The following is a 25,721-nucleotide window of genomic DNA, read 5'->3' as shown; positions in this document are numbered from 1 at the left end:
CGTATTTGTTTTAGAAGGGAAAAAGGCATGTGAGAAGTTCTGATCTGAACAGCATAACTTCGATACCGAAGAAATTTATGAAATAATGAATTTATGACTGATTGAAAGATATTAAGGTGATAAATCCATTCTGGCTGCATTTTTTGTAGGTTTCTTTGTTTTGATTAAAACAATCAAACAATGGGGTCATTAGTGTAGTAGGTAAGAGAGAAGATGATAGGCATTTCTTGACAAGACAAAGGCAGAGTGAATTCTGCAAGCAAATGAGAAAGTTGTGATCTCAGTGAAATCACCATAAACCAGCTGAACAGGAGTTTTACATTTTTTCATTTTTCTTCATGTTTTAGCTTTCGTAGTAGGAGATGTGGTGATGACTTTGCTGCTGCCCTTTCAAAGAGCTTACAGGGAATGGAGTGCCTGAAGAAACTAGAGTAAGTCTTTGCTTGTAAGGGTAGCGGTTTCTCTCTTTCTATCTGTCCTCTGTTTCTGTCTTGCAGTTTAGTTACCTTGGCTCACTCAAGGCTCATCTGCTCTGTGCAGCACTGTATGGAGAGTAACGCAGTGCTATGCAGAGCAGCATGGAGATATGTGGCTCTTGTTTTGTGCTGGTATCAAGACAAGTGTTGCATTGCCCTGGTTAAAAAGGAGTATCGAGTTGATTGCAGGTGGTAGAGTCCGGCCACCATCTCTCTGTGCTGCTGTGCCTGGAGTGTGGCAGGCACACATCTGAGACAGGCTTAACATGCGCTGCACAGGATGCCAGTCCTGCCTCTGCTTGCTTTGAGTGATTATTTCTTTTTCCAGGTTGACAGGTGGGAGCATCACAGCTGAGGGGATGACTGACTTGGTCCAGGCTTTATCACAGTGCCTCCAGCTTGAGGAAATAAAGTGAGTGTGTTGTGGCAATGACCCTCAAATCAACTGCTCGTTCCTTGGGGCTTGGGGTGCTAACAAGAAGGAATCTGTGTGCAGCTTGCAGGACAATCGGATACGTGATCCAGATGTGAAGAGGGTGATGGACCTGTTCTCCAGAATGGAAAAGCTGAAGAAAATAGAGTGAGTGAAGATGGCTTATATCTATTAAAAGTGATAGCCACTGTGAAGCCAAGCATAGCATCAGAGTTTAAATCCTCAGCAGAGCAGAGTTGCTGGATGTCTCTATAAAGGGTGACACTCGCTCCTAGAGATGCCACTGGGGGGCGTGCAGGGTGCTAAGCTGAGGCACAGACATTTAAGTGCAAGCAGAGCTGTGCTCAGTTTGGGACAGACTCAGCCTCACAGGTCTTACCCAGATGTTTTAACATAGTCTCAAGGGAATGCTGGCACCACTGACACCTCATTCCTTCACACATTTGTATGACACACAGACAGTGGTGTTGTCACAGTTGATTCCTTTGAGGCTCACAGGAATGGTGCTCTGCAGCTCTGGGAACAAGCAGAGGATTTGTACAAGCAAGACTTTGTTTCATATTTAATGAGGACCAGCAAGTAATGAAATAGGAAAAAATATGCAATTAAAGAATAAATCTCCAGAGGTTGCTAGGATTGTGTCTTTGGGGATGTTTTAAATGTGAGAGTTTAGACCACACTGTTTTAATATGCTGTACTTGGGTTAGTTATAGCAAGAGTTTAACTGCACTGTGGGTCAGTCGTGTAGTCATACAGGTATAAAGTACATTCTCTACATAACCCCAAAATGGTTAGTGACTCTTCTCTTGCACATAGAGTCAGCGTCCCTGATTCTAAATTCATGTGAGCTATAGCTTACAGAGAAGAACTATGATCTGATGATGCTTTTGCTGGGTCCTTAATGCGAAATTCTGAAGTTTTAGAGAAATCCCTTAACTAAAAGCATGTGTGCTTCAGGGAGTTGGAGTGCAGAACAGAGGACATTTGCCTAAGAAAAGAGTGTGCTGTTGGGTCTAGCAGCTGAGGTTCTGTTCTTCCTCATGTTCACAGCCTGAGCAACAATGATCTTTCCTCGACTGCTCTTTTCCTTTTGGCAAAGGAAGTCATCGCGTGTCAAAACGCTACTGAACTGCGTGTCAGGTATCAATACATGAGCTGTTACAAAAGCAAATACGTTGTCTCTTTAGATGCTGACTTTTAAAATGGACACTGGTTTCTAGCTTAGTTGTTGGCTAATCAAAGTCAACAAAAATGAATTTTGCTTCTTTTTGTTTTCTGTTTGAAACAGAATTGGAATTCACCATATTGTGGGCTTCCTCTTTGTATTGTTTTAATATGTTATTTTATCCTTGGTCTGTGAATTAATTTTCAGGGTGTCATATATCTTCTTATATAACATATTTTAAACTTTATTTTAAGCTCTGCAATCTATCAACCAGGAACTTCTTTACCAGCTACACTAAATTTGCTATAAATCAGCTAATTACTGATAAGGTGTGGATTTAAGTAGCTTTATTTCTGTGTTCCTTTAAATTACAAGTTTTGGTGTTTTCATAGGTAGAGGATGACAGAGAAAGGGTAGAATTTTTAAATCCTAGCTCTTATGTTTGTCTTATATTTTAACAGGCCAAATTAATCCTTGATGTCACTCAAGAGTAGTCAAATTGCATACAGCTGCTTCTTATTTTTCTTCTTGGAATGGAGTTTCTACTGAACCTCTTCCCAACAAACTGTTCATCTTGCAAAGAAAACCGAAAGTCCCAGCTCAGTCTTCTTAACCGTGTTACTCCTTTGTCTGTACTGCAGCCCCAGTTCACCATGCGGGGTGTCCTGCTGCTCGATTGCTTGCCTGTGGCGATGTGCTAGCGCTGCAGATGTCCAGACCCCATTAGCATCCAGGCATCGGTCCTTACAGAGCACCTCTACTAAAGAAACAGCATCTTTCCACCTGTGTACTAACATTGGTTTGGTTCTCTTTTTCAGGAAGGACACTGTGATTATATATTTTTCTGGCTCAGCTGGGAAAGTTGCAAGGTGAGAAACTACACTTGGGGTTACACTGATTCAAACCATCATTTTGGTGTCGCTATAAACCACTCCAGCAGCAGAACTGGTTGCCTGTGCCCTCGCATCTGGCAGAGCTGCATCCACCTGGGTGAGGAGAAAGATATAACCAAAATACCTGGTCTTCGCACAGACCTAACAGCCAGCTCCACAAAGGCAACGCCTTACTGCCTGTGTAAGCTTGCAATGCTGTGTTCCGATTGCAAAAGTACTGCTGCTGAAGCCAGTGGACAGTTGAATGTGAGAATAAATGAAGGAAAAACCTTTCCGCCTTTCCTGGCTGGCTTCTGACTTCTCCCTTCTTGTGCATACTTTTGAAGGAGAGTGGATTTGGCCTTAAGATACTACAGAGCTATCTTTTGTTTCCTGATAGGGAGCTCACTGTGTTGTGCATTCCTCAAGGGACCTCACGATATTTGGCATGTGTGTGTGAAGGCTGAGCCAGCTGGAAATGGTTCCTGTTCAGGTGCCTGAACATCCATCTCTGCTGGTGTGGGTAGCCTGGCACATGTGGGTGTGTTTATCCCTTTCTGTTGTGGCACAATCCCATGTGAAAGCAAAACACCCTGTATCTTAGTAGTGCCCTCAAATTGAAGTCCAGTTATCAAGTTGATTCAAATATGCAGTGAAATCCTGTGTGGAGACCCACTGTGCTCCCATCTCCCGATAGAGTCTTCTGGCTGTTGAAGATCACTTGACCTTGCATAGAATGGTTAGACAGAACACAAACCTTGTGGCTTTTTGAGAAAACTTCCAGAAAATACTAACCAGCTCCCCCAGGTCTTCATATTTTGTGGAGGCATATTAAAGGCCAAATATTTTGCTTTCTTGCAGATCTTTGGATTTGGGGTGGGAAGAGAATACGGACCATGCAATTCCAACCAGACATGTGAAGTTATGGTAAGAGAGGCATTGAAATTCTTGCCAGTGAATGTGATTTGCATGTGACAGGTACTACAGAAGGACAAGAATAGCAGCTGTGTTGGTCCTTAAGGACAGAGGAGATTTCCACATATGATAAAGTTTGAAATACACCTGAATCAGTAAATAAAAGTAACAATAGAAAACGCTATCTGGCCCAGCCAATGGCTTTATTTATTGTGTGTTGGGCTCTACAGCCCCAGAGAGGCAGAGCTCCCTTGATAATGCCCATCTTGCCATATGTTCTTATAGCTACCAAAGGCATGAGCCATATAGTTTTCTTTCTTGCCTGGACTCCAGAGGAGGGCAGTGGCTTTCTCAAAGTAGGAGAACTCAGACATGTTATCTGAGCATGTTAAGGTTGGGAAATGTCTCTCCTTTAGCTTCTTCTCTTTCCCGTGCTACTCTGCACAGCAGGAACCATTACATCCATCCCCTTCTCGTGGATGACAATTCTAGGTGGTTCTGACACAAAGTGTTGTGCTTGCACAGCACTCTGCAAGTGCATCCCTCTGTGCTCCTTTTGCAGCCACAGAGAGAGTAATATGCCCAGGACTGTGTGGTAGAGCAGAGAGTAAAACCTCCCTGAGTACCTCTGTGTGTGCTCCCTTGGAGGGAGACACCAGAAGTGCCTGGGCCCCACTGTCTCGTCGTTAACCCTTCCTGTTCACAGCTTGCAGGATTGCAGCCTGTCTCCCCAACATGCCAAGGAGGTGGTTGCCATTCTCCAGAGCTGTCCCTGTCTCTCTGAAGTGGAGTAAGTGCCTCCTTTCCTTCCCGTTGAGTGGCTGGTGGGTGGTGGGGAGCAGGGGATGGTACATGTAGAAGGCAGTGAGACATGGAACCTGACCTCAAAGAAGGAGCCCCAGCACTGTGTTATGTCTGGTGGGATCCTGGTTGGGTATTTTTGGTGAGGTTCAGCGGGAAATAAATGCTGAGCAACCTTTGATTCCTGTGACAAGTGCAGCCTCTGGCTCCCTGAGACCGTAACCCCCATGTCCTAGGGATAGTACTCTTTGTCTCAAGTTGCTCCATGCAGAGATAAGCAGGGAAGATTGATGTGGGACAGAAGAAAAGTCCAGATTAAAAAAAAGCAATTGTAAGAAAGGGAAAACAAGAAGATTTTGAGGGCTTTGTTGTTTATACTGTTCAAAACATTCCCCACTAACTGGAAAATGCCTCAGTTTATCAGGTAACAAGCTTGGAGATGAAGGCTGCAGTTGCCTGCTAGAAAGCCTCCCTTGGATATCAATTTCAAAGCAGCTGGAGTAAGTGTTACCTTGTACAAAACCAAACTGTCCTCTTTTCTTGAGCTCAGCAAGGACTGTACAGACATGCTGGGTGGGGATCTGGGGGGCAAAGGCCTCACTCAGACCAGTGCTACAGAAGCAGCTCTGGGCACCCTTAAGGAAGGATGAGACTCAGCCCATGAGACTGTTCAGGATGCAGTTGGTCACTTGCTCAGAGCATCACGCACAGAAACTGGTCTAAATGAATCTGAAGTGTCATTTATTTAAAACCCCTTCCTCAGGAGTAGTGGTCCTGTGTGTGCAAAATGGGTGCAGCCATGCAGCACACCCATGGCCACGTCCACTAGGACAGTCCTGTGGGATTTCGGTGACCAGTAATTGCCTTTTTTCTCTTTCTTAGTCTCAGTCAAAACTGCCTCTCTGTTAATGGCATTTGCAGTCTGTTGAAGTCTGTAAATACCTGCCAGAAGATGGTGGAGGTACAAGTCAGGTATGTAGGTCTTGAATTATTCCTGAGTTAAACTCCAATATACAAGTCTGAGAGTTACATTCTGAGATTTTTGTTGAGTCACCTCAGAAGTGGGGTGGGTGAAGAACATGTCCAAAGATGATTACTCAAACTGACACTTGGCAATACATTGCTGTAAGCTGATTTTGTCTGAGCCATCAACCAGAATTTGAGAAGGTATGGAACTGTGTCGTTCCATGTGTGGAGGCAGTTTTTTAAACTCTTTACTGCTCTCTGTCCTGAGAAGTTTTGCAGAGAGTGTGGAGTATGAGAACGGGTGACATCTCCTGGAATGGAGCTGGAAGGTCTCTATTACTTTGCCTCAGAAACACCCTGGAGTTCAAGTGTGACAATTTTGTCTGCACTTTCTCTGATGGTTCAGAGAGATTGGGTCACCTGCTATTTCACAGTTTGATCCAACCATGGTTTAAAACTAATGGAGATTATTTTTTGCTTACTGTGGGAGTGTTTTAAGTGGTTGGTGTAATCAGTTTTGCAGAGCAAAATCAAGCACTCTTAAAACAAGAAGTCCTGTAAATAGCCTAAATGTAACATTGATTGATGCCTTCTCTTCTTCACAGCCTTTGTCGTGAGACTGCAGTCCTGAGGTTTACTGAAGACAGAGAGTTTGCTTCCCATCCTCCCAGGTAGAGCGTGTGTGCACAAATGGTGTTTTCTCAGCACCTCATTTAGTTCTTGCATCCTGTTAAGTACCAAGGGTAACACTTTATCTCTTGCCCCCACCCCGAATCTAAATGTGGTACTTTGTCCTGGTTTTCTTAGCACTTTGGAAGTTCTCCACTACCTTCTATAGTGCTTGTTTATGTTTTATGTCTCTAGGGGTTATTTCAACCTGCAACATCCTAAGCAAAGCAGACTGTTTAATGATAGCTCTGCTAGTGAATAGTGAAGTGTAAAAAACCAAGTGAACCACCTCCAAACCAAATTCCAAAAAGATTCACAGATCCCTGCATGTTTAAAACCATTTAGTTCACTACACTGTGCGTTCTGCTACTCCTAAATCCAATTAAATTTGGAGTTTTATTTTTTCCCCTTAGAAAATTATGGGTCAAACCAGCTCAGTTCAAATGTTTTGAGAAATAGCTTCGTGTTGCTTCTGGAGCTGTAGGTTCATTTATTTATTCCCTTGTTCTCCATGGACTGAGCCCAGTGTAAAATAGCATTTCCCACACCACACGTGCATCCCACCTCTTGGCTGTGGAAGAACAGAAAGGCTGTCATGGGATGTGACCCTGTTATTGGGGATGTGCTTGAAAGAGAGTGGCAGCCTCACATGGTCTGTGACTCCTTCAAGGCACCAGGTGACATTTCAGACTCAGATATTTTAGGATTTGGGTGTTCCATTTATTTATATATAGTCAGTTTTTTTCCACATACATGGACTCTTTTCACAAAACATGTTTAGACAAAAAAAACCTCCATCAAACTGTAGCTTAGAAGAGAAATCTGTCTTTTCCCCTTCTTCCCAGTTGCTTGCATGCTCAAGTATTTGGTTAATCACTGAAAGAAAGAAGAGTTTGCTGTTGGCAAGATATGGGTGTGGGCTAGAGCCAGGGAGCTGACAAATTGCTGAAGTGTGTTTTACTTTTGTCTGATTTTGTGCTCACGTACTAGGGAAGATCCTGTGTTCTCTACTGATGGCCAACAGCATGGAGAGGAAAACCAGACACCTACTGCTTCTAAAAAAATAAGGTACCATGGCACATTTTCAGTGTATTTTGTGCATGTCCTATCTCTGGATCCTGTAGCTTATGTGACCTGCATGTCCGAGGTGAATCAAGATTATCAGTTGCTGCAGACAGAAAAAAAAAAGCAAGATATTTCAAGGGGATTTTTATTTCATTATCATCTCCTTGTTTATTTTCTGGTTTTCTGAAGGAGTGAAGTTTACAATCTTGTTTGCAATCATGCAGACCTGGACTGTTGGTTTCTCTTTCCCCTCCTAGACTGACAGATGGTCATTTTCAAGCCTGTGACCTGGAGAAGCTGTGTGCAGTCCTTAAGGAATGTAGCAGCATCTCTGAGCTGGAGTGAGTCCTTAACGCTTATGGTCTTTATCTTTATTATATATTGAGAAAATGCAATTTGTTTGTTCTGTAGTGTTATATGGAGAATGTGGTAGAGAAGTAGCTTTATGAAAGACATAGCTTTACATGGGCTAATACCCTTTACCATAGAGGCACACAGTTCTAGTGCTCTCTTAGGGCAAAAGTTGCAGGACATAAATCTAGAAAGGGGGTGTTTGACCACTTGCCCTGATTTCAGGTATTACAAAAGCTGTAAAACCTTACACTGTCATTTTTGCCTTTGGACCATTTGGGAGCAAAGCTGCAGAACATGAAGAGTCCCACCTAAAGGGGCGGTGGCAGCCTGTGTTTTCACTGGTGATCCCACACATGGTGTGCAAGGACTTCCAGCACTAAAGCGCTTTCTTCTGTCAGCGTGTGGGGAGTCATTCTGTTTGGTAACACCAAGGGTGAGCAGACCCAGGCCTGAGGGAAAGGCTGGTGAATGCACCCCCACATCTGGGTTTTGAGGACAGAACAAGGACCAACACAAATGTGTACTCTGTGTACCACCACCTGAGGGCTGGCAGCCTGTGGAAGAGATTTTTAGCCTTTATTCTTAAGCAATCATGTCCTTTGATCTCCCATCAGCCATAGCCTATTGTAATCCTTAGGCTTAGTCCTAAATCAGAGGACTAACACGTTGCTCCTCTCTTGGGCCTGTCCAGGTTGATAATTTTTCAGAGCTGTGGACTTCAGGTCTCTAGTAACTGCATTGAAAAGCACTGTCAGTCCTGAGGAGTCACTTGATGGACATGAGAAAAGGATGAGCCCTGAGCTAGATCTCTGACTGTCTTATGTTGGGTAATTCCAGTCTCTGGTTTCCTTGTCAGTGGAGAGAGGTAGCACATGAGTTGTTTGGGTCAGAGTGCCTGTGTTCTGCTTTCAGAGCTCTCGTTACTAAAAGCTGATTGTGCCTATTGTTTTGTTTGGGTTTTTTTTCTATGAAAATTAAATGCCCTTCTTTAAATCCTAGCCTATCACATAATTTTCTGGGAGACGAGGGACTTTTGCAGCTGTTTCAATTCCTCACGAATTTGAAGATGTTACGTTCTCTCAAGTGAGTCCCTCTTCTTTCCCTTACTCATGGATGGGTTTTTGTGGGAGTGTTGGGTGTGGAGGCACTGTCCACATTTGAGAAGGGCTCTTCAGGATCAAGTGCTGTTGTATTCTGTGTCTGTTGAGGATGGATGCACTGTGCTGTCTGGTCTGTCCCACCTCTAGTCCAGAACAGGTTGACTCCACTTGAAGCTGGACTGAGATCAGTGCCTGAGAGCCTCTGTCCTCAGTTCTCCGTGAAGGAGACAGGTGATCTCGTGTGCAGGGATGGCACCTGGTTTCTAAAACATCCTGAGATCTTTAGCAGGCTGCTGATTTTTTTCCTCTCCTGGTTCCTCATTGGGAGGGAGAGCAGCCCTGTCCTTCTTCTCCTGAGGTGGGCACCTTTGGAAGATAAATGCTGGGGAGCTACAGCTTCAGCAGTGGAGTCTGGATTGAGCTGCAATGGTTGGCTTATGTTTATCTGGGTGTTCTTCCTGACAACCCCATTGCAACTGCAGTGTGCAGGACTGTGGCTTACGGAGTATAGCACAATTCTGCTTTATTGAAAGATATATTTACTGTTCCAGTTCGATTAATTGAACTATTCTTGAGCCAAGACTGTTCCAGTTACTGACAGACTTCAGCATCTCTTCACAACAATGCAGAGAAACACACTGCTGTTATTTATCTGTTAGGTTGGTTGGTTGTTTTTTTATCGCAACATCAAGTACACTGTCCACAGTCACACTGGACACTGTGATAGACCTAATAGACCTGAGCATGATCTTAGTTAGTGTGGGATTTGTACTGCCCCAGCTGTACTCACAGTCAGTGAGTTGTTTTTGCCTTGCATCAATGTCTTGAAATGCAAGGAATTCCATTTAACCATCAGAAAAAGCTTGTGTGGTAAGGATGGTCAATCACTAGAACAGGTTACCCAGAGAGATTGTGGATTCTCCATCTTTGGAGATATTCAAAACCCAGTCTGCTCTAGTGTAACCCTCTTCTGAGCAGGAGAATTTATCAGTTAATCTCCAGAGCTCAATTCCAGCCTCAATTATTCTGTGATTCTCTGAATTCTAGGAGTGAGAGATGAATTTAAAAAATACTGAAGTGAGTTGTGTTTGCAGAACTGTAGTTGGAAACACAGGCAGAGGGTGGCAAAGAAGCGGTTTCTGAGAGTGTTGGACAAGGATTGCTATTATTAGGTGATGCAGTATAAATTATTAGTTGTTTTTCTTGCAGCAGCTGATGTCATCTCTTCTTCCTGTAGGTTTAATGACAACCAGATCTCTCTGAACTCTGTGTTTTTCTTAGCTCAGTCCTTATGTACATTGGAACACATTAAAACAATGAACATCAGGTATGTCTAGAAGTACTTTTCCCATTTTTTGCTATTTAAGACCTCAAGCTCTGTTTTTTGAGGTGTTATAGAGGAGCACGTGTCTTCAAACTCCACCCTAATTATGTTCTTTTTTGCTTACAGCTTAGGACACACACAGGTGATTCACCTAACATTTTGGGAAAGGACCAGGTAAAATCATACCCACTCATCCAAGCCTTTCAAACTCGTTGTTATGAAATCTCAAATAGATGGTGATGTGTGAGTCTGTGAGGTGTGCCAGTTAAAGAGCCATTTGGCTCATAGCTCTAGTCAGGGTGGTAGAAGCGGGCTGAGGTGTTTCATGGCTGATTGACTGACAGCAGCTCGAGGGTATGGAGCAGACAGCAGCATCCCACTGCTGACTGGGGCTGCAGTCACCTCCCTTCTGGGCCAGGGCAGAGCAAATGCCCAAAGTGCTGAGTGGATGCAGACCTCTCTGGGGGCTGGAAGAGGGATAATAAGGCCCTTTCTTTTCTGGGGATGACGTGGACCTTGTTCTGGCAGGTGGTGAGATAAGGCAGACTGGAGCATGAGGCGACTGCCACCACCTCACGCTCTTTCCCAGCTGCAGCACAGGGACTCAATAACATGGGGGCAATAACATCGGCACAACTCATGGGATAAACTGTTCTTTCCCCAGGGCCAGAAGTACCATCAGGCGGAGAAGCAGTTTCCTGGCGCATCCCAAGCACATAGCAAATGGACAGTGCTTTCGGTATGGCATCTCCAACTTCCTTTTGTCACCCAGTGGTGTAGGGAGACTTGGTTACAAGGGTCTTGGCTGGTGTAATTTGACAAAGCCATAAAGAGATTGGGCCAGCTGGCATCAACCCAGGTGCTTGTGCCTTGTGGTCACTGGAGGGACACAGTGGTATGCCAGAGGTGACTGGGTGAATAATACACCTTCTTGGGACAGACTTGGGATGTCCACTGCTACAGGCATATATATGAAAATAAATAGTGTGTCTTTTACTTGGCTAGGCTTGTAGGGATTGTCTTGCTTTCCTGCAAGGGAAGCTCCAACCCATAAATAATGAGATACAGATCTGACTGGCTACTGCACTCATCCCATGGACATCTGCAAGTTTGTCACCCAGGAAGGTTTCTGCGATTTCCCTCTTTGAGAAGGAGATAGGAGGCACCATTCCTAACCTTGCTCTGGGAAAGCTGAGACAGTGCTGAGCAGGGAAAGATGCTGTCCAGTCTCCCGAGACAGTTTAAGTACCAATGATGTGGCTTAGGGAGACAACATCCGAAGTAACATGGCATTATATTTTGGTGAACTGGCGCTCTTGAATGAACTCAGAGCTGGTGAAGTCATCTGTTTGTCACAGGTTTTGACTTCTCAGTCCTAGATCGTGGGTAGCAAAATATATGTAGTGGAAGTAAGAGGGTTGCTATGGGTCTCATCTGAAGATATGAGGCTTTGGGACATGAAGGGAGTGTTGCCACACTGTGGTCATGGGAAATGTTTTGCTTTGTTTGCTTCAGTCTCAGGGACTGCAGACTGGGTCCAGAGGACGTGACCAGGCTGTGCCAGATCCAGGCTCAGTGTTCCCAGCTGACAGAAATTGAGTAAGTATTGCGCATTTGGCAACCCTGTCTGTCTGTCTGTCTCCCCATCTCCCCAGCCTGCAGATACAGAGTTGGTGCTCAGGTTAGCAACCAGTGTAAATCATCTGTTGTCCCACCGGAGCCTCCTAGAAACCCCTGCAAAACTTCCCCCAGATGCTTAGGTAAACCCACACCTTCCACTGCCTTCTCTGTTTCAGAGTTTGGCCTCTCCAAAGTCTACCATGTCTATGTGTAAAGGCTCCAGAACACATATGTGCTCTGTGTGTATTGTCATCTCCTCCTCAAGGCCCCAGCTTGTGGTATAGCTGGAGCAAGAGCACCCAGCCCACTGAGTCAGAAACCACTCCTGAATTGCTGCTCACTCCAGGCAGGAGCTGGGTGCCAACACAATTAGAATAATACCAATTGGAACAAAAAGTGAGTTAATAACAAATAAAAATAACATAATGCCCATATTGTATGCACAAAATAAATCAGTAGCGTGATTTATAAACTTACAGTAGTAGAAAAGTAAGTCTTTTAAACCTGGAATGTCAATTTGCTATAGGATGTAGAGAAACACAAAGATCAGCCTATGAGGACTAAATCTTACCCAACTTTCAGGACATTTCTGGACAGAAATTTGCCTGTAACACCCCCATGCAAATATATGTGTGCATGTCCGTGTAGATTTTATAGAAATACTTACAGATTGTACCAGTTTCGCTTAGAATTTTTTTCCTTCCATGTTTTTAGTCTGTGTGGAAATTCATTGAGTGACCAGAGCATTGAGAGATTGCTGAGCTTCCTGCCGTACTTCCATCATCTGACACTACTGAGGTAATATTTGGGGTCCCTGCTTGGATTGCTGCCACGAAACATTGGTTTGGAAAGTTTTAACACCACAACATGTCTCAGGAGCATTAATCAGTACTTGCAGATTAATAAGCTAGGCAAAGAAAATGCAGAAACTCTTTCACACCCGTTCCTGTCTTGTTTCTAGAACCAAAGCAGCACTGAACTATTTTTTCTTTAATGATGTATAGAGAAAAAAAATAAGACAGGAGGAAAAATACCCACTCTAGGCACAGCATCTCAGATAATCCTCACTTAGCAGGTCCCATGGAACATGGCTAGCAGCATCCATAGCAGATGTGGGACTTGTTGGTAGACACATGGTGACAGCACAACACTCATGTGCGTGGTCAGCATCTCACAGCTCTGCCCCTGCAGGGATCTGGCATCCCGCCACACTCAACACCAGAGGTGTTTCATGGCAGCAGATCAGCCATTTAGCCTGGGAATTCAGGCTGGAGAGGTGCTGTCAGGGGCTAGTGCATTCCCACTATGTGGACAAAAAGCCCAGAAGCAGTGTGGCTATCATCTTCAAGGGGCTGTAACGTGGAGGAGCTACAGTGTCTCGAGAGTTTGAATTCGCTCACTCAGGAGGTTGCTTCCAGTCTGGGGTGTCTCTAGTCCAGTTGCCCACCCTTTACCACCTGGAGAGGAGTTGTTCAGTGTAAACCTTTGGTCTGTACTCCCTGTTTAGTTAAAGGGGACTAAAAGAAACTCTCCTTTAGTTAATGGAACCCTGGGTGCCAATGCTCAAAACTTTAGATCCTTGTTCACTGATCTTGAGTTAAATGGAGTAGATCCAGCCTCTTGCATCTCAAAGTAAACAACAGGAAAATTCAGTTGTGTGTATTGGAGCCATTCTTCTTAGGAGGTGATTTCATTGTTCTTTCCTCTCCTTTTCAGTATTAGGAATAATGCATTTTCCTCACGTTGCACTGTCTTACTCGTCAACTCCATCAACCTCTGTGAACGGATCAGAACGGTAGAAGTCCGGTAAGACACTCAGACTGTTTGGAGCCCAGCAGCCCAGCTTTAAAGGGACTATAAAGCTTGTCATCTTTGAAGAGCATTGCTGAAGGACTGTCTTTTGTGTTTGCTTCAGGTCAAATGAAAATGCTTTTTTACATTTCGGAACAAGCATGCGAAGCCAAAAGACATCCTGCAGGTACTGGCATACAACACTGAATCATAATTCACTTGTTTTGATTAGGTTTGAAACACTAATGCAGGTAGCCACACCTCTTGTATGAAGAACTCATGGGCTAATAGTCAAGGAACTTGGGCTAGTAGCTGAAGCTTTGGGGCTCAATTCAGCTGCCTAAGTGCAACTCAGTACCATTTGAGATGAGCTGGGATGGCAAGAGACCTGTGCCTTTCTTGAGTGGCCTCTGGACTACTCATGATCAGCTTGAGTGGCACCAAATTCTGCTGTACAAGTGACTGAATTGAGCCCTAGGCACCGCATTTTCCAAAGCGTACCTCGAATTCTGTGTGATAATGCCAATATGAGTGTTAGTGTGATGTGTACGTGACACGTGTCTGCAGCCTCTCTGGGAGCGATGGTTGCTGGGTGCCCCTGTAAAGAACGCTGTAACACGTCTCCAGCTAGGCACCAAGGAGATGGCAAAAACTGTGAAAAGATCTGTTTCCCCTCTATAATGTGGGATTTGTCATCACTAACCTCACGGAGATTGTTATGAGGAGTATCAAACACCAGTGTGGCTCAGGGCGTTCATCTGAGTGAATTCCACATGGATACTGGTGTAAAAACAAAACTGGTGATGGGCAGTTCCCCCTGCTCAGCCTGAGCCTGACTGCTGGCCAAGCTTTAACTCTTACTGTCTTGTCCTCAGGGTGACGGGCTGTGCCATCGGTCAGGGGCAGGTAGATGAGCTCTGCAGCGTCCTGGCGCGGCGTGGGTGGCCGGCTGAAGTCGAGTAAGTGGGGCTTGGGTTGTTACCGTCACCTTGAACAGGCGTCACTGAGGGAGAGCTGGGTCAACATGGTTCAGCATTGCTCGTGGTTTCCCACCCTGTCTGCGTGTACGTGTGTGTTTATGCAGACTATGCAGAAACAAAATTGATTAGTAACCATATAGGTCCTTTATAAATAGATTTTTTAGGGCTTGAGCTTGGTGGGATAAATTCCTTGGGATTTTCACTCTGTGGCTGTTTTGAGGCATTTATTGTTTCATTGGAGCTGTGCTCTGAGCTAGTGTTAGGAAGTCTTCATGTGAGCTTGCTCTGGAGCTCATGCATGAAGTGGTTTTGTAGGGCAGCAGTTTTTGTTAGACCTTTGATGGCTGAGCTGGGATTTAAGTCCAGGAAGTTTGGCTTTTTTTTTTTTAAAAATCTTCTCAGAGGAGCATTGCTGCTTAAAATGCTGAGTTTTGGTTGGCCACCTTGTTCTTCTGCCTTTCAGTCTCTCCAGGAATCAGCTGGGAGATGAAGGTCTGCGGTGCCTCTTGGACCACTTGCATCAAGTGCCCATTACCTGTTCCCTCAAGTAAGAAAACAGACTGTGAATGTGAGGTGCCCTAGCAGAAAGGCATTAATGTGATCCCTCCTGAAACTGGTTATCATTTTTCTTGCTGGCTCATGCCTTAGGAGGTAAGGTCTGAGCGAGCCATGAGCACAACTCAAGACCTCCAGGCCAAGGTGACTCAGGGTCTGAGCCAAAACCTGCTGAAGTAAGTAGAAGTCTTTGTTAGCATCAGGAGGAGATAACAAGGCCCTGAGAGGGGTGATGCAAAGCAAGTTGACCCAGTCCCCTGAGTGTTCATCACTTTTCTGTGCACCTTGTCCTCTTTGAATAACTCAAGGCACACAGATGCTGTGAGCTTTGCTGTGCCCTACATCAGCCTCTCCCCTTCCCTCTCTGGTGGGGAAGCGGCAGCTCCAGCAATCAGCAAGAGACAAGTTGCACTTGCTGTGTCACCCAAGTCATCCGTGCTGTGTCTTGGAGGGGTTTGGTGCATCTAGCACAACTGAAGGGGCCCAGCACCCCACAAACAGCCTTCGGTGCCAACTTTAATTTTGTCTGTGTGGCTGAAGAGTCAGGGACAACCCTAACTCTTAACACCTGAAAAACCTTTTTTCTCTTCTGTGCAGTCTCAGCCATAATAGGATTTCTCAGGATGGAGTTCTGCAGCTCATAAATGCCTTTGCCACATCTGGAAATACCACTGAAGTTCAAGTCAGGTGTGTGCTTCTCCTCACCAAGTTCTGATTCTTCCCTGCATGTTTTCCTCTTCATTATTGTAAAGTTTGTGATCTTTAGGTAATAATGATGAGGGCCACATTTTCAACTACCTTGTATAAAAGTTTGTGTCTGTTTCTACTGGCCAAACATAGCTGCCAAGGAGGAAGCTAGCAGAACAGTTATTCCATGGGGTCAAGTTATTTTTGTGTGTAAAAACACAGGTATTCAGCTATACTAATTGTTGTCATGTATGCATCTGTAAATAAGCCTATTCAGGGCAGCAATCAGCATTTACTCTCTAAAATGTGGTCCCTAATTCACTTCAGGATGCTGAGATTTCAGAGTGAGCCTGTTGAAAGTGATTTCTGATATTCTTTACTTGGATTTGCATCTTCATCTCCTTTCCTCTCTGGCAAAAACAACCCACAGGTTCCGGGCTTGTTGCGCTGGCATGAACTGATATTTTTTTCCTGGATTCCAGTCCCAAGGCAGGGCCATGCTGCAGATTGGCCCCTGTCGGTGTTTGTGCTCATGTAGACCAGCTGGTCTGCTGTGAACCCAGTTTAACCAGGATCACTTCCAGTTCAATGCGGGTGCTGGATCTTATGGCTGTGCTATTCTAAAGCAGATCAGTCTCCTGTTTTAGCTCTCCCCAGAGCCTGACACAGAGTGCAGGGACAGGAGGAGGCAAACAAAAGCAGGGCAGATCAGGATTGCTTCTCCAACCACCAGTGCTGCCTTATGCCAATTTAGCTTTACTGAAATGTTATTGAAGCATTTCCCTGGGCTGGTTTATTGCCAGGAAGAGGTGAACTGGACTGGTTACTTCAGTTGCTGATGTGCTCTGTTGCTTTGTGCAGTTTGATGTATTGTTAAAGCCTGACCACTGAGAAAAATAGTCATTTTCCCTTCAAGTCTTACACTCACATCTTCTCTGTGCAGTTTGTGCTCCAAAGCAACTTTAATCATCAAGTTGACAAGCAGAGATGACGCGAGAAAGATTTTGAGGTAACAACACAGATTTTTTTTGTGTGTGTGATTTCTTTGACAGAGTTGGTGTCCTTTGTCTAGGGATGAGGCAGACAAAACCTTTTGTAGCCCCTAGCTCCTGGCATGGTGATATTTTACACTAATTGATGATACATTTCCTCTGATTAACTTTCTGAGAAGAGCTTTCTCTTGTCAGAGAAAATCCCACGTGCCTTTCTGTCATTGCTTCCCCACTGACTGTTTCTCACCCAGGAACCTGTAGGTGTGCCTGCAGTCCCCGTCACAGGACAGGGCGCTACAAAAAGCTGCTCCATTACTATACACGTATTCTGTATCAGAACATCTCAACAGATGCTTTTGAAGTGTTACCATAATCTTTTATGGAAGCCCCACAAGACATTTAGGGTTTTGGTGCCATCTTTCTTTGTCTGTGGAGAAAGGTTGTGATGTGTGACATTCCTGGGTTGGAAAGCCTGAACTTTTTGTAAGAACTAATACTGTTCTCTTTCTCATCCTTTCAGGCTTGCTAAGTGTAACTTTCAGCCAGAGCACTTGGAGAAGTTGTGGTTGCTCCTGGAAAAGTGCACTGGTCTGACAGAATACATGTGAGTTAATGGCTGCTTGGACCCATTTGGGTGGGCTCGTTTGTAAGCCATTGATTACAGTGACCTTTGGTTCTAGATCCTCAAATAACAACGTGACAGTCCAAGCGGCAGGAAGACTTTTCCGTTCACTGAGGAAAAATCTGGGTCCTCTGAAAATCAGGTACCGTGTCACTGAACTGTTTTAGATACTGATCTCAGTCTGGTCTGACCATTTAAGATCTCCTTTCATCAAAACAAGAGTGAACTGTGCTTCTTCTGAAGATAGATAGCATTGGCCTGAGAAATTCCCATGGGAGACTCTAAGTTACTGGTATTTTGGCTTTATCTCCTCGAATCCTACTAAGCATCATGTAAACCTGTGGCCTTAAGCTCTGCTGTCTCTGTAGGCCTCTTCCTGCCGTACAAAGAAAGTTGCTAATTCTGAGGAATACGTTCCTCCTGTGTCCTCACCAGAGCATCCTGCAGTTCACCTGAGTAATGAGTTCTTCATTTCTCCCAAATGTGTTGTGTTAGAGCCCAGGAGCCAGGCTCCCTCATTGCTGTCAGTGGCAGGTGGGAGGGATGTTGATGTTTGTGTCCTCTGCAGGGAAGCTGGGCTGCTTCTCTGTTCTCAGTTTGCATCGTCTTCCTATGTAGACATTATTCTGATGAGCAAAGCAGCCTTTCCATGTGTGTTAGAGTGCTGAGCACTCAGCTGACAGAGGCAGAGATGGAGCCGTGCATGTAAATGAAGAACTGCCTGTATTCTGCTTTGCAGCATAGAAGAGCCATGGGTATATACAGAAAGTGTCACAAACCTTCTTGACCTGGCCGTCCAGGCCTATGGAAACGTTACTGAGATTGTGTAAGTAGCACTTCAAATTCTGATATCTTTCAGGTATTTTATTTTAGCCTGATACTTTTAAGGAAATGAGATTGAAACCAGCACTTCAACTTGATCTTCTGTTCTTTATTCACTGTCTCCAGTGCATTTGTAACCTATTAGCCAGCTTGAAGCAAGTTTGACCCAAATATCTGGCAGGTAGAAGTGCTTAGAAGGTTTGTTGTCACACACCTTAGAAAGTGTAGTGGAAAGGAGACCGTATTTCTGGTCTCCCTTGGAAGAAAGGGTGCCCAGATTAGGCTGGCTTTGGAACAAGCTTAAACTGCAAACCCCTTCAGAGATGGATGGTTAGCATCCATGCACCAGGATAGTCCAGTCCCACCTGGTCCTCCTGATTTTTCTTATAAGAAAACATCATTGCTCTCCCTCAAGAGTTCACAGGCTTGTGATGTTCTCTAATCTTTACCTTTCCAGGATCTGTAAAGATAAAACCCTCTTCCAATTAGGCGTAAAGTTCCCACACTGCCTGGAGAAAGTGGAATCAGTTGTTAGCAGGTGAGAAAGTGACCATTTATCATTATTTTCTACTTGTTCTGAAACTCACTGTGGGATGAAAAAATACCTTCAGAGTGTCTGAGGCTCTGGTCTCCATGGGTTCAGTCTCAGAGTGCCTCTGCGCCACACATGGGGAAGAAATGTTATTCACGTGCATGTGTTTTTTGGACCATCCTCCTTCACGTCCATACTGGACCTGCACAAGGTAAAAAAGATCTACCTTGCTTCCCCGCAGACCAGGAGTGCTCAGGAGACACAAGCACTTTGAAGACTTTTATGACATGTTGTCTCCTGCGTGAATGTGTGGAGAGAGAACAGCATTGGTGTCTTTTTCCCATTGTGTAGCTGAAGAAGGCAGCAACTGTCTTCTTGTGCAGTTGGGGAAGGGCTGTGTTTCTCTACACTGGACTGTGCTGTAGATGGGATATAGCAGAAGAGCCAAGGATGGGCACTTGCAAAGCTCTGATCTGTTCCTAATCCTGGCCCTAAGGGGCACCAGATGCTGCAGTGGACATCTGCTGGTCAGCCCTGACAGTCGCGTTGTGTGTTTGTATCCTGCAGACTGAATCTGTACAAGCCAGAAATGAAGCACGCTCGCTTCTACCAAAGGGTTCATGAAAAATGTGCTCAGCTTCAGGAGTTGAGGTGAGTTGCCAGGCATTGTGGAGGATTTTTGGGGGAAGAGAGTAGCTTGTCCTTGTGTGTGCAGGAGAGCAGACAGCAGGGCAGGGGAGAGGCCAGTGCAAGGTCCCAGTCCCTGTCCTCTGGGTCCCCTACTTAGAGTGTTTGAATGGAAAACAGAGAAGACCCACAGAGCTAGTGGCTTCCTTAGGGTATCCTTTGAAGACATCTGAATGTCTCCTCTGTGTCAGATAACCTGTACTCTCTTATTGTGGCTGGGAGCTCCTGTGGGACCTTGTCAAGTATCAATGTCATGACACTTCTTCCGTGTCCCAGCACTGATGTGCTTTGGTTATGGGCTTGGGGCAGACCTTTTGTCATCAGTGGACACAGCCCAGATATTTTGTTCTGTTCTTGCAGATGGTCTCATGTTGAGCTCCACAATGTTGAAGCAGAAATGCTAGTCAAGATTTTGCTGCGTCTTCCAGAGCTGAAGAAGTTCGCGTATGTCCCCAGCTGTGTTTTTTTCCACATCTTTATCGTTTACTCAACCCTGTGTCTCACCCTGATCCTCTCTGAAATGCTCTTTGTCTGCAATATGGCCATGGCTCTGTGATCTCTCCTGAGCCATGTGTAGGTTGCAAACTCCACATCTCTCTGCAGTTCATGCTAAAGGTGGTTATAGGGGAACCATCTGCATGGCTTGAGGTTTTTCCTCTTCTCTGTTTTTTGAAGTGAAACTAATTTGAGACTGAAACCTTGGCTCTTGTTTACATTGTAGGTAAGTTTATACCACCCTACAGTGTAAAAGAGCTTTTTTTTTGATATGAATAGCATCTGGTCCTTTTTATGGCCCTCTCCAACTGGCTGTGAGTGACAGGCTGATAATGGACATCTCTGCCAGTGAATGCTGGGGGTTGGTTAGCGCAGGCAGAGGCTGTTTGGTAAATGTACATCCTGTGTTTCAGAGATCTCTCTGAACTGCTCAGTCCTTGTAGTCCTGTACCCAGGAGCTGTGGAAATATCTCCAAACCCACTGGTCCCTGATGTCTGTGCTGGCTGGGGCAGTGTGCCTGTCAGCGAAGTAAACTCCTCTTTCTCGGTGTGCTGAGATCTGACCTTCTCATTTGATCCTTGCTGTTTTGCAGGCTGACCTCTAGCAGTATTATGCCAACTGAAATTGATGCCTTAATCACGGGCTTCCAGAATTGCCAGGCCATTGAAGAGCTCAAGTGAGTGTGTTACCAGGCTGTCCAGAGCCTGCCAGGTCTTTTAAGAAGCTTTAGTTAAACTGCAGCCTTGCTTCTGCCTCTACTGGGGACAGATATAGTTTTCCTGATGGCTGGAGGACTTCATGTAGGGAAGAAGCAACAATTCCTTTTTATTTGCAATGAACAATGAGTGAGAGAGACAGAGATCAGTGGTTTGTGGCAGGGAATGTCCAGTGGAGAAATGAAGTGTTTTGGGTGGTGGTTTTTGTATCATGTCCCAGCTGGGTGGCAGTGTTTCCCACGCAGCCATCCCAGAGCCAGCATTTCTCTCCTGGGGGGTGATCTGGTGCCCTGCAAACAGAGATGGCTTTTCCAGGCAGCTTTCTGATACAAAGTGCAGCTGGACCCTGTGTGTCGCTGTCACGAGAGCTTTGCCACCTTGTGGTCTCCTTGCTCCAAGAGGGGCTGGCTTCTTACTCCAGTGATCTGCAGTTCTCTTGTATTTTATTAGGATCTAAACACGTCCGGTAGAATAGCACTAGGGAACAAAACTGAAAACTATTCACAGGGTTCGAATACACCCCCACTTCTCTTCCAGCGTTGTTCTGCTCTCTGCTCTGAGTGCTCGCTCAACTGCTAGTGGATAGTTAGTTTTTCCTGTGTTATTTCATCTTTTAGCCTGGGCTACATGGAACTCAGCAGCGCTGCCATACCCACGCTTGTGCTGGGACTTAATGAAATGCCATCTCTGAAGAGGCTTATGTGAGTATGTGACTACAACTGGCCTCTAGCCTGACTTGTGATATTGAATAACACTAACTTAATGTCCATTTCCCTGGGGATGTTGTTTCCAGCTTGAACCACAACAGTATTGGTAATGATGGCTGCTCCAGACTTGCTGAAGCCTTGAGGAATATGCACTATGTGGAGGAAATCAAGTAAGTTTCTAATTTCTTGCAGTCTCTCATCAGCAGACAGGTGACCTCTAGTGCCATCATTTGGAGAGACCCAGATGTGCTTATACACGATGTGGTAACAAAAGCAGGGAGGTTGCAAAGTGCTCATGTGTGAGGTACCTTGGGCTAGAGGAAATCAGAGCTTAATGTTCAGAAGAGGAGAATTTGATCTAACCCCACTCTGCTGCAGTCACCTAGAAAATGGATGAAACAGCCTCTGGATTTAATTCTTCTCTGGAATTCCTGGGATCCAGAACAGAGCCAGAGGCCCATTTCTCTCTTGGGAAAGCCTCAGACCCAGCACTTCCCTGCTCTGAAAATATCTGAATTTAGAGCCAACCCTAGGCTTGCTCTGCTTTTTTTCTTCTCTAGCCAGATTCTGTCCATTCTCCACTGCAGTAGTCTGGAAAATAATAACCAGCTGTTGCCTGTCTTGGTATTCTGGCTGAAGTAATTTCCCACCTGTGGCAGTATTCTGACATTGGGCCTGTGAGAAATTGCGAGAATCAACAACGTGGGAACAAGCATTAGTGGAAAAATAGAAGCAGCAAGGACTGTATACTGATTGATACTTTAAGGCCAGAGGGATTGATACAGGACATCAAGGACAGGGCGGTAGCTTGTGATAGATCAAAAAATGCTTTTATGGTAGCGACTTTAGTGGGAACACAAAAGTACCGCTTATGTAATGCATAACTTAGCAATTCAGTAATGCTTGAGCAAGCATCCTAGCAAGTATAAATACAATCCTGAATTTGTAATAAATGTCTCTCCTTGCACCTTATCGAGAGCCCGTGCCTCATTCGCTATACTCACCCATTAACAATATCCAGTGATTTTGATTGTTCTTTGCAATTTTTTAATGCCTCATGAAGAGCTATTAGTCTTTGATGAGATAGTTGAGACAAGCAGCTCTTTGATTCTGCTGCCAAGGTCAGAGGTATCATCCAGCAGATGGGAGATATTAAATAAGATCTCATACTTTGCCTGACGCTTAGCATTTTCACAGCCTTTCCTCTCTTTAAAGTTTAAGCCACAACAAGATTGGAGATCCAGGCCTGATAAATCTAGCTGCTGTCCTGCCGGCAATGCAAAACCTGAAGAGAATCGAGTGAGTCCCTTAGTTTTGTTTGCAGCGATTTCGGTTATGGCCACAGTTGGTGGGGAAATCAAAAACCTGGAAATGACCTGAACAAAAAAAGCAAATTTCCAGTTCTGTCTGGGAGAGGGAAAACTGCTCCTTCCTGCAGAACTTGCAGGGGCAGGAGTGACTCAGTACTTGACAAAAACCCGCTACAAATCCCCAGGCCATTTTGCAGAGACCTGTGTCTCTGGACACACCACTGCAGCCCTGCATGGCCCGTTGCTGCAGTGACCCAGGTCTCCCATCATGCCAGGCAAACAGTGAAATATCTTAAACTGGAATATTCTGGTTCTTATTCAGTCACTGAGAGCCTTTCATGCTTATTTTAGCCTTTCAGGGAACAGTCCCAGTCCTGCTGGAGGGGAAAAGCTGATGGAAGCTCTTGCCTATTGCAAATGCATTGAGGAGCTACTGTAAGTGTGTCATTGCCAGGAAGGTGGGCAAAAATGAAGGCGTAGAAACTAGTCTAATCTGGCTCCAGTAAAGCCAGAATCATTTTTACCACTGATTCTTCTGAGAACTGGGTAAAAGCTCAGAGCTACATGGGATAGGAATGTGTGGGAGGTTTGGGGATTGCTTGTTCACTGCAGTCTTCTGGAGATTCCCAAGAACTGTACAGCTGAATCTGCAGTTCAATGGCCAGTGTCACAGGTGTACGGGCTGTGCAGTGCATGTGTTGCCTGTTAAATCAGCATTAATCTATATGGCTGCAAAAACAGAGGGAAAATGACAAATAGAGGTTTTACTCAGCCAGATTTATTATCAGTCATTCCATTGCAGACTAGTTTATACAACAAATGTGCCCCTGACGTTAATTAAAGAAATAAAATTTAAAAAAAAATCTGTTACAGTTAATGTGCTGGAGCTATTCATACAACCTTCAGATTACAGCATACTGAACTAAGGGCACATATTAAAAAGTGTGATTTTTGGTGTAATCCAGCTCAGGACAAGCCGGTCAGGAAGGGAGTTCAATGTGCTGAGAAGCGCAGGCCAGTTTTATTTCCCTGTTTAACTCCTGCTGCAAGATTACAAAACTTCTTTGTTCATTCCTCCCACTTCCAGAGTCCTTTGAATCGTGGACATTAGTTCCTTTCAGCACAGTCCCGCACATGTGTGGGTGAGGAATGGGGGTCAAAGATACATGTGGGTGACACACAGGTGGGAAACGAGACTCTGTAGTTCACAGTGACATTGCATTTCTGCATCTTCCAGACTGTCAAGGAATGTTTTTGGAGACAAGACAGCAGTGAAACTTGCCCTCTGTCTGCCTCACATGACCAACCTCAAGACCCTACAGTAAGTGTCAGCGTCTGCCCCAGAAAGGCTGGGTGTCCTGGGAGTATGTGGGGTGGTTCAGAGAAGGCATGGAAGCAGGCATGGACTGCAGTGCTGCACTCGTCTCTCATTTAGACGTTATTTTAAGTGTCTCGGGATTGAGAAACCCTCCACAGTTATTCTGCTGCATCAGGTCACATTAGCTATTCTTATACAACTTTAGAGATGAACCAGGCATTGTATATACACTCAAATAACCCTTAACATTGGTTTTGAGTGTGTGAGCTTCTAATCCTTCTGGCTGTCTTCTTGTTCTGGTGTAATGTAAGCATAAATATGAGCATGTTTTTGTGGTCCTTCACTGTTTTGTGCAGGCACCTCTGGGTCATTTTTCACCCTGAAGTCAGTGGTGTTACATTTTAAAAACTTTTGTGGGAGTCTTTCCAGGGCTCTAGCATGTAGGACTTTCTCATACTGTTTTACAGTAGCAAAGTGAGAAATCGGTGAGCTAGGAGAGCTCACTAGGCTCAGCCTACGGGTGCATTTTCCAGCCTGTGCCTAAGGTATCATCAAAATATATCTTAGAAAAGGAATCCCAGTGGAGAGAGACTTCAGTCCTCTGGGTAGGTTCTTGTCTTCACTGGAAAGGTGTTGGGAAGTCTGCAAACACGAGGTCCCATCCACTCTTTTTCTCAAGACTGTTCCTCACTCATCTCAAACCAATCCCATGTGCCCAGAGCCAGAGACAAACTCCAGTGGTGCTGTGCAGCCTTTGCTTTTGCAGTGACTGTGCTGCTTGTTGTGAGTGTGGACAAATCCACTGAACTTGCACATCCTCAGGACTAAGTGTTGTTGACAGCAACAGGAGCTATGTGACGTGCTGGCCCCCACTGTTGCCTCCCTGTTTTCCAAGCCCCTTAGTTCAGACTTACCCACAAAGATCTCAGGTTATTACCAGCACCGGGCACTGATTCAAAGATGTAGCAGTTTTCTTGGCAAGTTAAATATGAGCTTTTGTTACAGCTTTATTCTAAAATAATCCCCCAGTGCTTATGTTTCTTTTGTTAGCTTGCAGAACAATAACATTGGGCCAGCAGGAGGGATGGAGCTGAGCACAGCCCTGGTGGCCTGTGGGCTGCTGGAAGAGATCAGGTAAGGCCATGGCAGGTGCACTTGGGATGGTGCCAGATGTATGGGCTGGTAACACTCTGCAGGTGAGAATCATTTTGGCTCGCAGGCCTGAGACTGTCATGTAGGCTCTGTCCATGCTCAGGGTGACTCTGCAGAGGACAATCCAGGACAGTCCCTCCACCTGTCCTCGACGCTTTTTGTAGGATGAGAGGAGACACTGTCTGAAGGCCGCTGCAGTGCACTGCCTGCGGGGCAGCTTAGATCACTTTAGATGTTAAACCTGTCTGCGAGTGCTGTTGGCTGGGATTTGTGTAGCCACCTGCTTTTGAACTACGGTATGCGGTAACCTGGGGAGTGACAGAATTTCTAAATAGGGAACTGAAAGAATGGAGGTGATGTGAATTAACTCTTCCTGCTGGACCCGTGGTGACACGGTTCTTTGTTACGTGTTTATTGTTAAATAACAAGATGAATTAGGGCGTTGGTCATTTGGGTGTGAGATATGTTAGAGGATGGGTGGTATTGCCATGGCTTGTGTTTGCTGGTAGGTGAGAACAGACCAGTACAACCTGGTAAAGGCTGGAAACTGCTGCCCCCTGAGCTTTTGAGAGTCATATATTCTTCCCGCTCTCC

At 45.1% G+C, this 25,721-nt stretch overlaps 2 protein-coding genes across 6 annotated transcripts in view; one reads left to right on the top strand and one right to left on the bottom strand.

Moving 5' to 3' along the window:
• POLR2C (RNA polymerase II subunit C) overlaps positions 1-25,721 on the bottom strand; it is a 210,199-nt gene that overhangs the window by 110,857 nt on the left and 73,621 nt on the right. The gene's annotated exons all lie outside the window — the stretch shown is intronic.
• Positions 1-25,721, top strand: part of NLRC5 (NLR family CARD domain containing 5) — a 41,963-nt gene that overhangs the window by 7,398 nt on the left and 8,844 nt on the right. For all 5 annotated transcript variants that reach the window (XR_014185141.1, XR_014185142.1, XM_082062737.1 and 2 more), the window contains 37 exons: positions 348-431; positions 805-888; positions 973-1,056; positions 1,960-2,049; positions 2,893-2,943; positions 3,808-3,873; positions 4,568-4,651; positions 5,079-5,162; positions 5,545-5,634; positions 6,234-6,299; positions 7,288-7,365; positions 7,620-7,703; positions 8,716-8,799; positions 10,054-10,143; positions 10,267-10,314; positions 10,805-10,879; positions 11,656-11,739; positions 12,475-12,558; positions 13,477-13,566; positions 13,676-13,738; positions 14,427-14,510; positions 14,995-15,078; positions 15,684-15,773; positions 16,717-16,782; positions 17,286-17,369; positions 17,446-17,529; positions 18,127-18,213; positions 18,667-18,747; positions 19,309-19,392; positions 19,789-19,872; positions 20,517-20,600; positions 21,258-21,341; positions 21,434-21,517; positions 22,563-22,646; positions 23,009-23,092; positions 23,895-23,978; positions 25,026-25,109. Coding sequence is in view for 3 of the 5 variants with exons in the window: in XM_082062737.1 (XP_081918863.1) it covers positions 348-431; positions 805-888; positions 973-1,056; positions 1,960-2,049; positions 2,893-2,943; positions 3,808-3,873; positions 4,568-4,651; positions 5,079-5,162; positions 5,545-5,634; positions 6,234-6,299; positions 7,288-7,365; positions 7,620-7,703; positions 8,716-8,799; positions 10,054-10,143; positions 10,267-10,314; positions 10,805-10,879; positions 11,656-11,739; positions 12,475-12,558; positions 13,477-13,566; positions 13,676-13,738; positions 14,427-14,510; positions 14,995-15,078; positions 15,684-15,773; positions 16,717-16,782; positions 17,286-17,369; positions 17,446-17,529; positions 18,127-18,213; positions 18,667-18,747; positions 19,309-19,392; positions 19,789-19,872; positions 20,517-20,600; positions 21,258-21,341; positions 21,434-21,517; positions 22,563-22,646; positions 23,009-23,092; positions 23,895-23,978; positions 25,026-25,109 (2,979 nt within the window). In the remaining 2 variants the exon portion in view is untranslated. The remainder of the gene's footprint in view (positions 1-347; positions 432-804; positions 889-972; positions 1,057-1,959; positions 2,050-2,892; positions 2,944-3,807; positions 3,874-4,567; positions 4,652-5,078; positions 5,163-5,544; positions 5,635-6,233; positions 6,300-7,287; positions 7,366-7,619; positions 7,704-8,715; positions 8,800-10,053; positions 10,144-10,266; positions 10,315-10,804; positions 10,880-11,655; positions 11,740-12,474; positions 12,559-13,476; positions 13,567-13,675; positions 13,739-14,426; positions 14,511-14,994; positions 15,079-15,683; positions 15,774-16,716; positions 16,783-17,285; positions 17,370-17,445; positions 17,530-18,126; positions 18,214-18,666; positions 18,748-19,308; positions 19,393-19,788; positions 19,873-20,516; positions 20,601-21,257; positions 21,342-21,433; positions 21,518-22,562; positions 22,647-23,008; positions 23,093-23,894; positions 23,979-25,025; positions 25,110-25,721) is intronic.

Source organism: Streptopelia decaocto (genome assembly GCF_964273445.1).
Source record: "Streptopelia decaocto genome assembly, chromosome: 11".
Taxonomy (NCBI): Eukaryota; Metazoa; Chordata; class Aves; order Columbiformes; family Columbidae; genus Streptopelia; species Streptopelia decaocto.
Note: the sequence above shows the minus strand (reverse complement) of the source record. Positions and strands in the feature narration are given on the sequence as shown.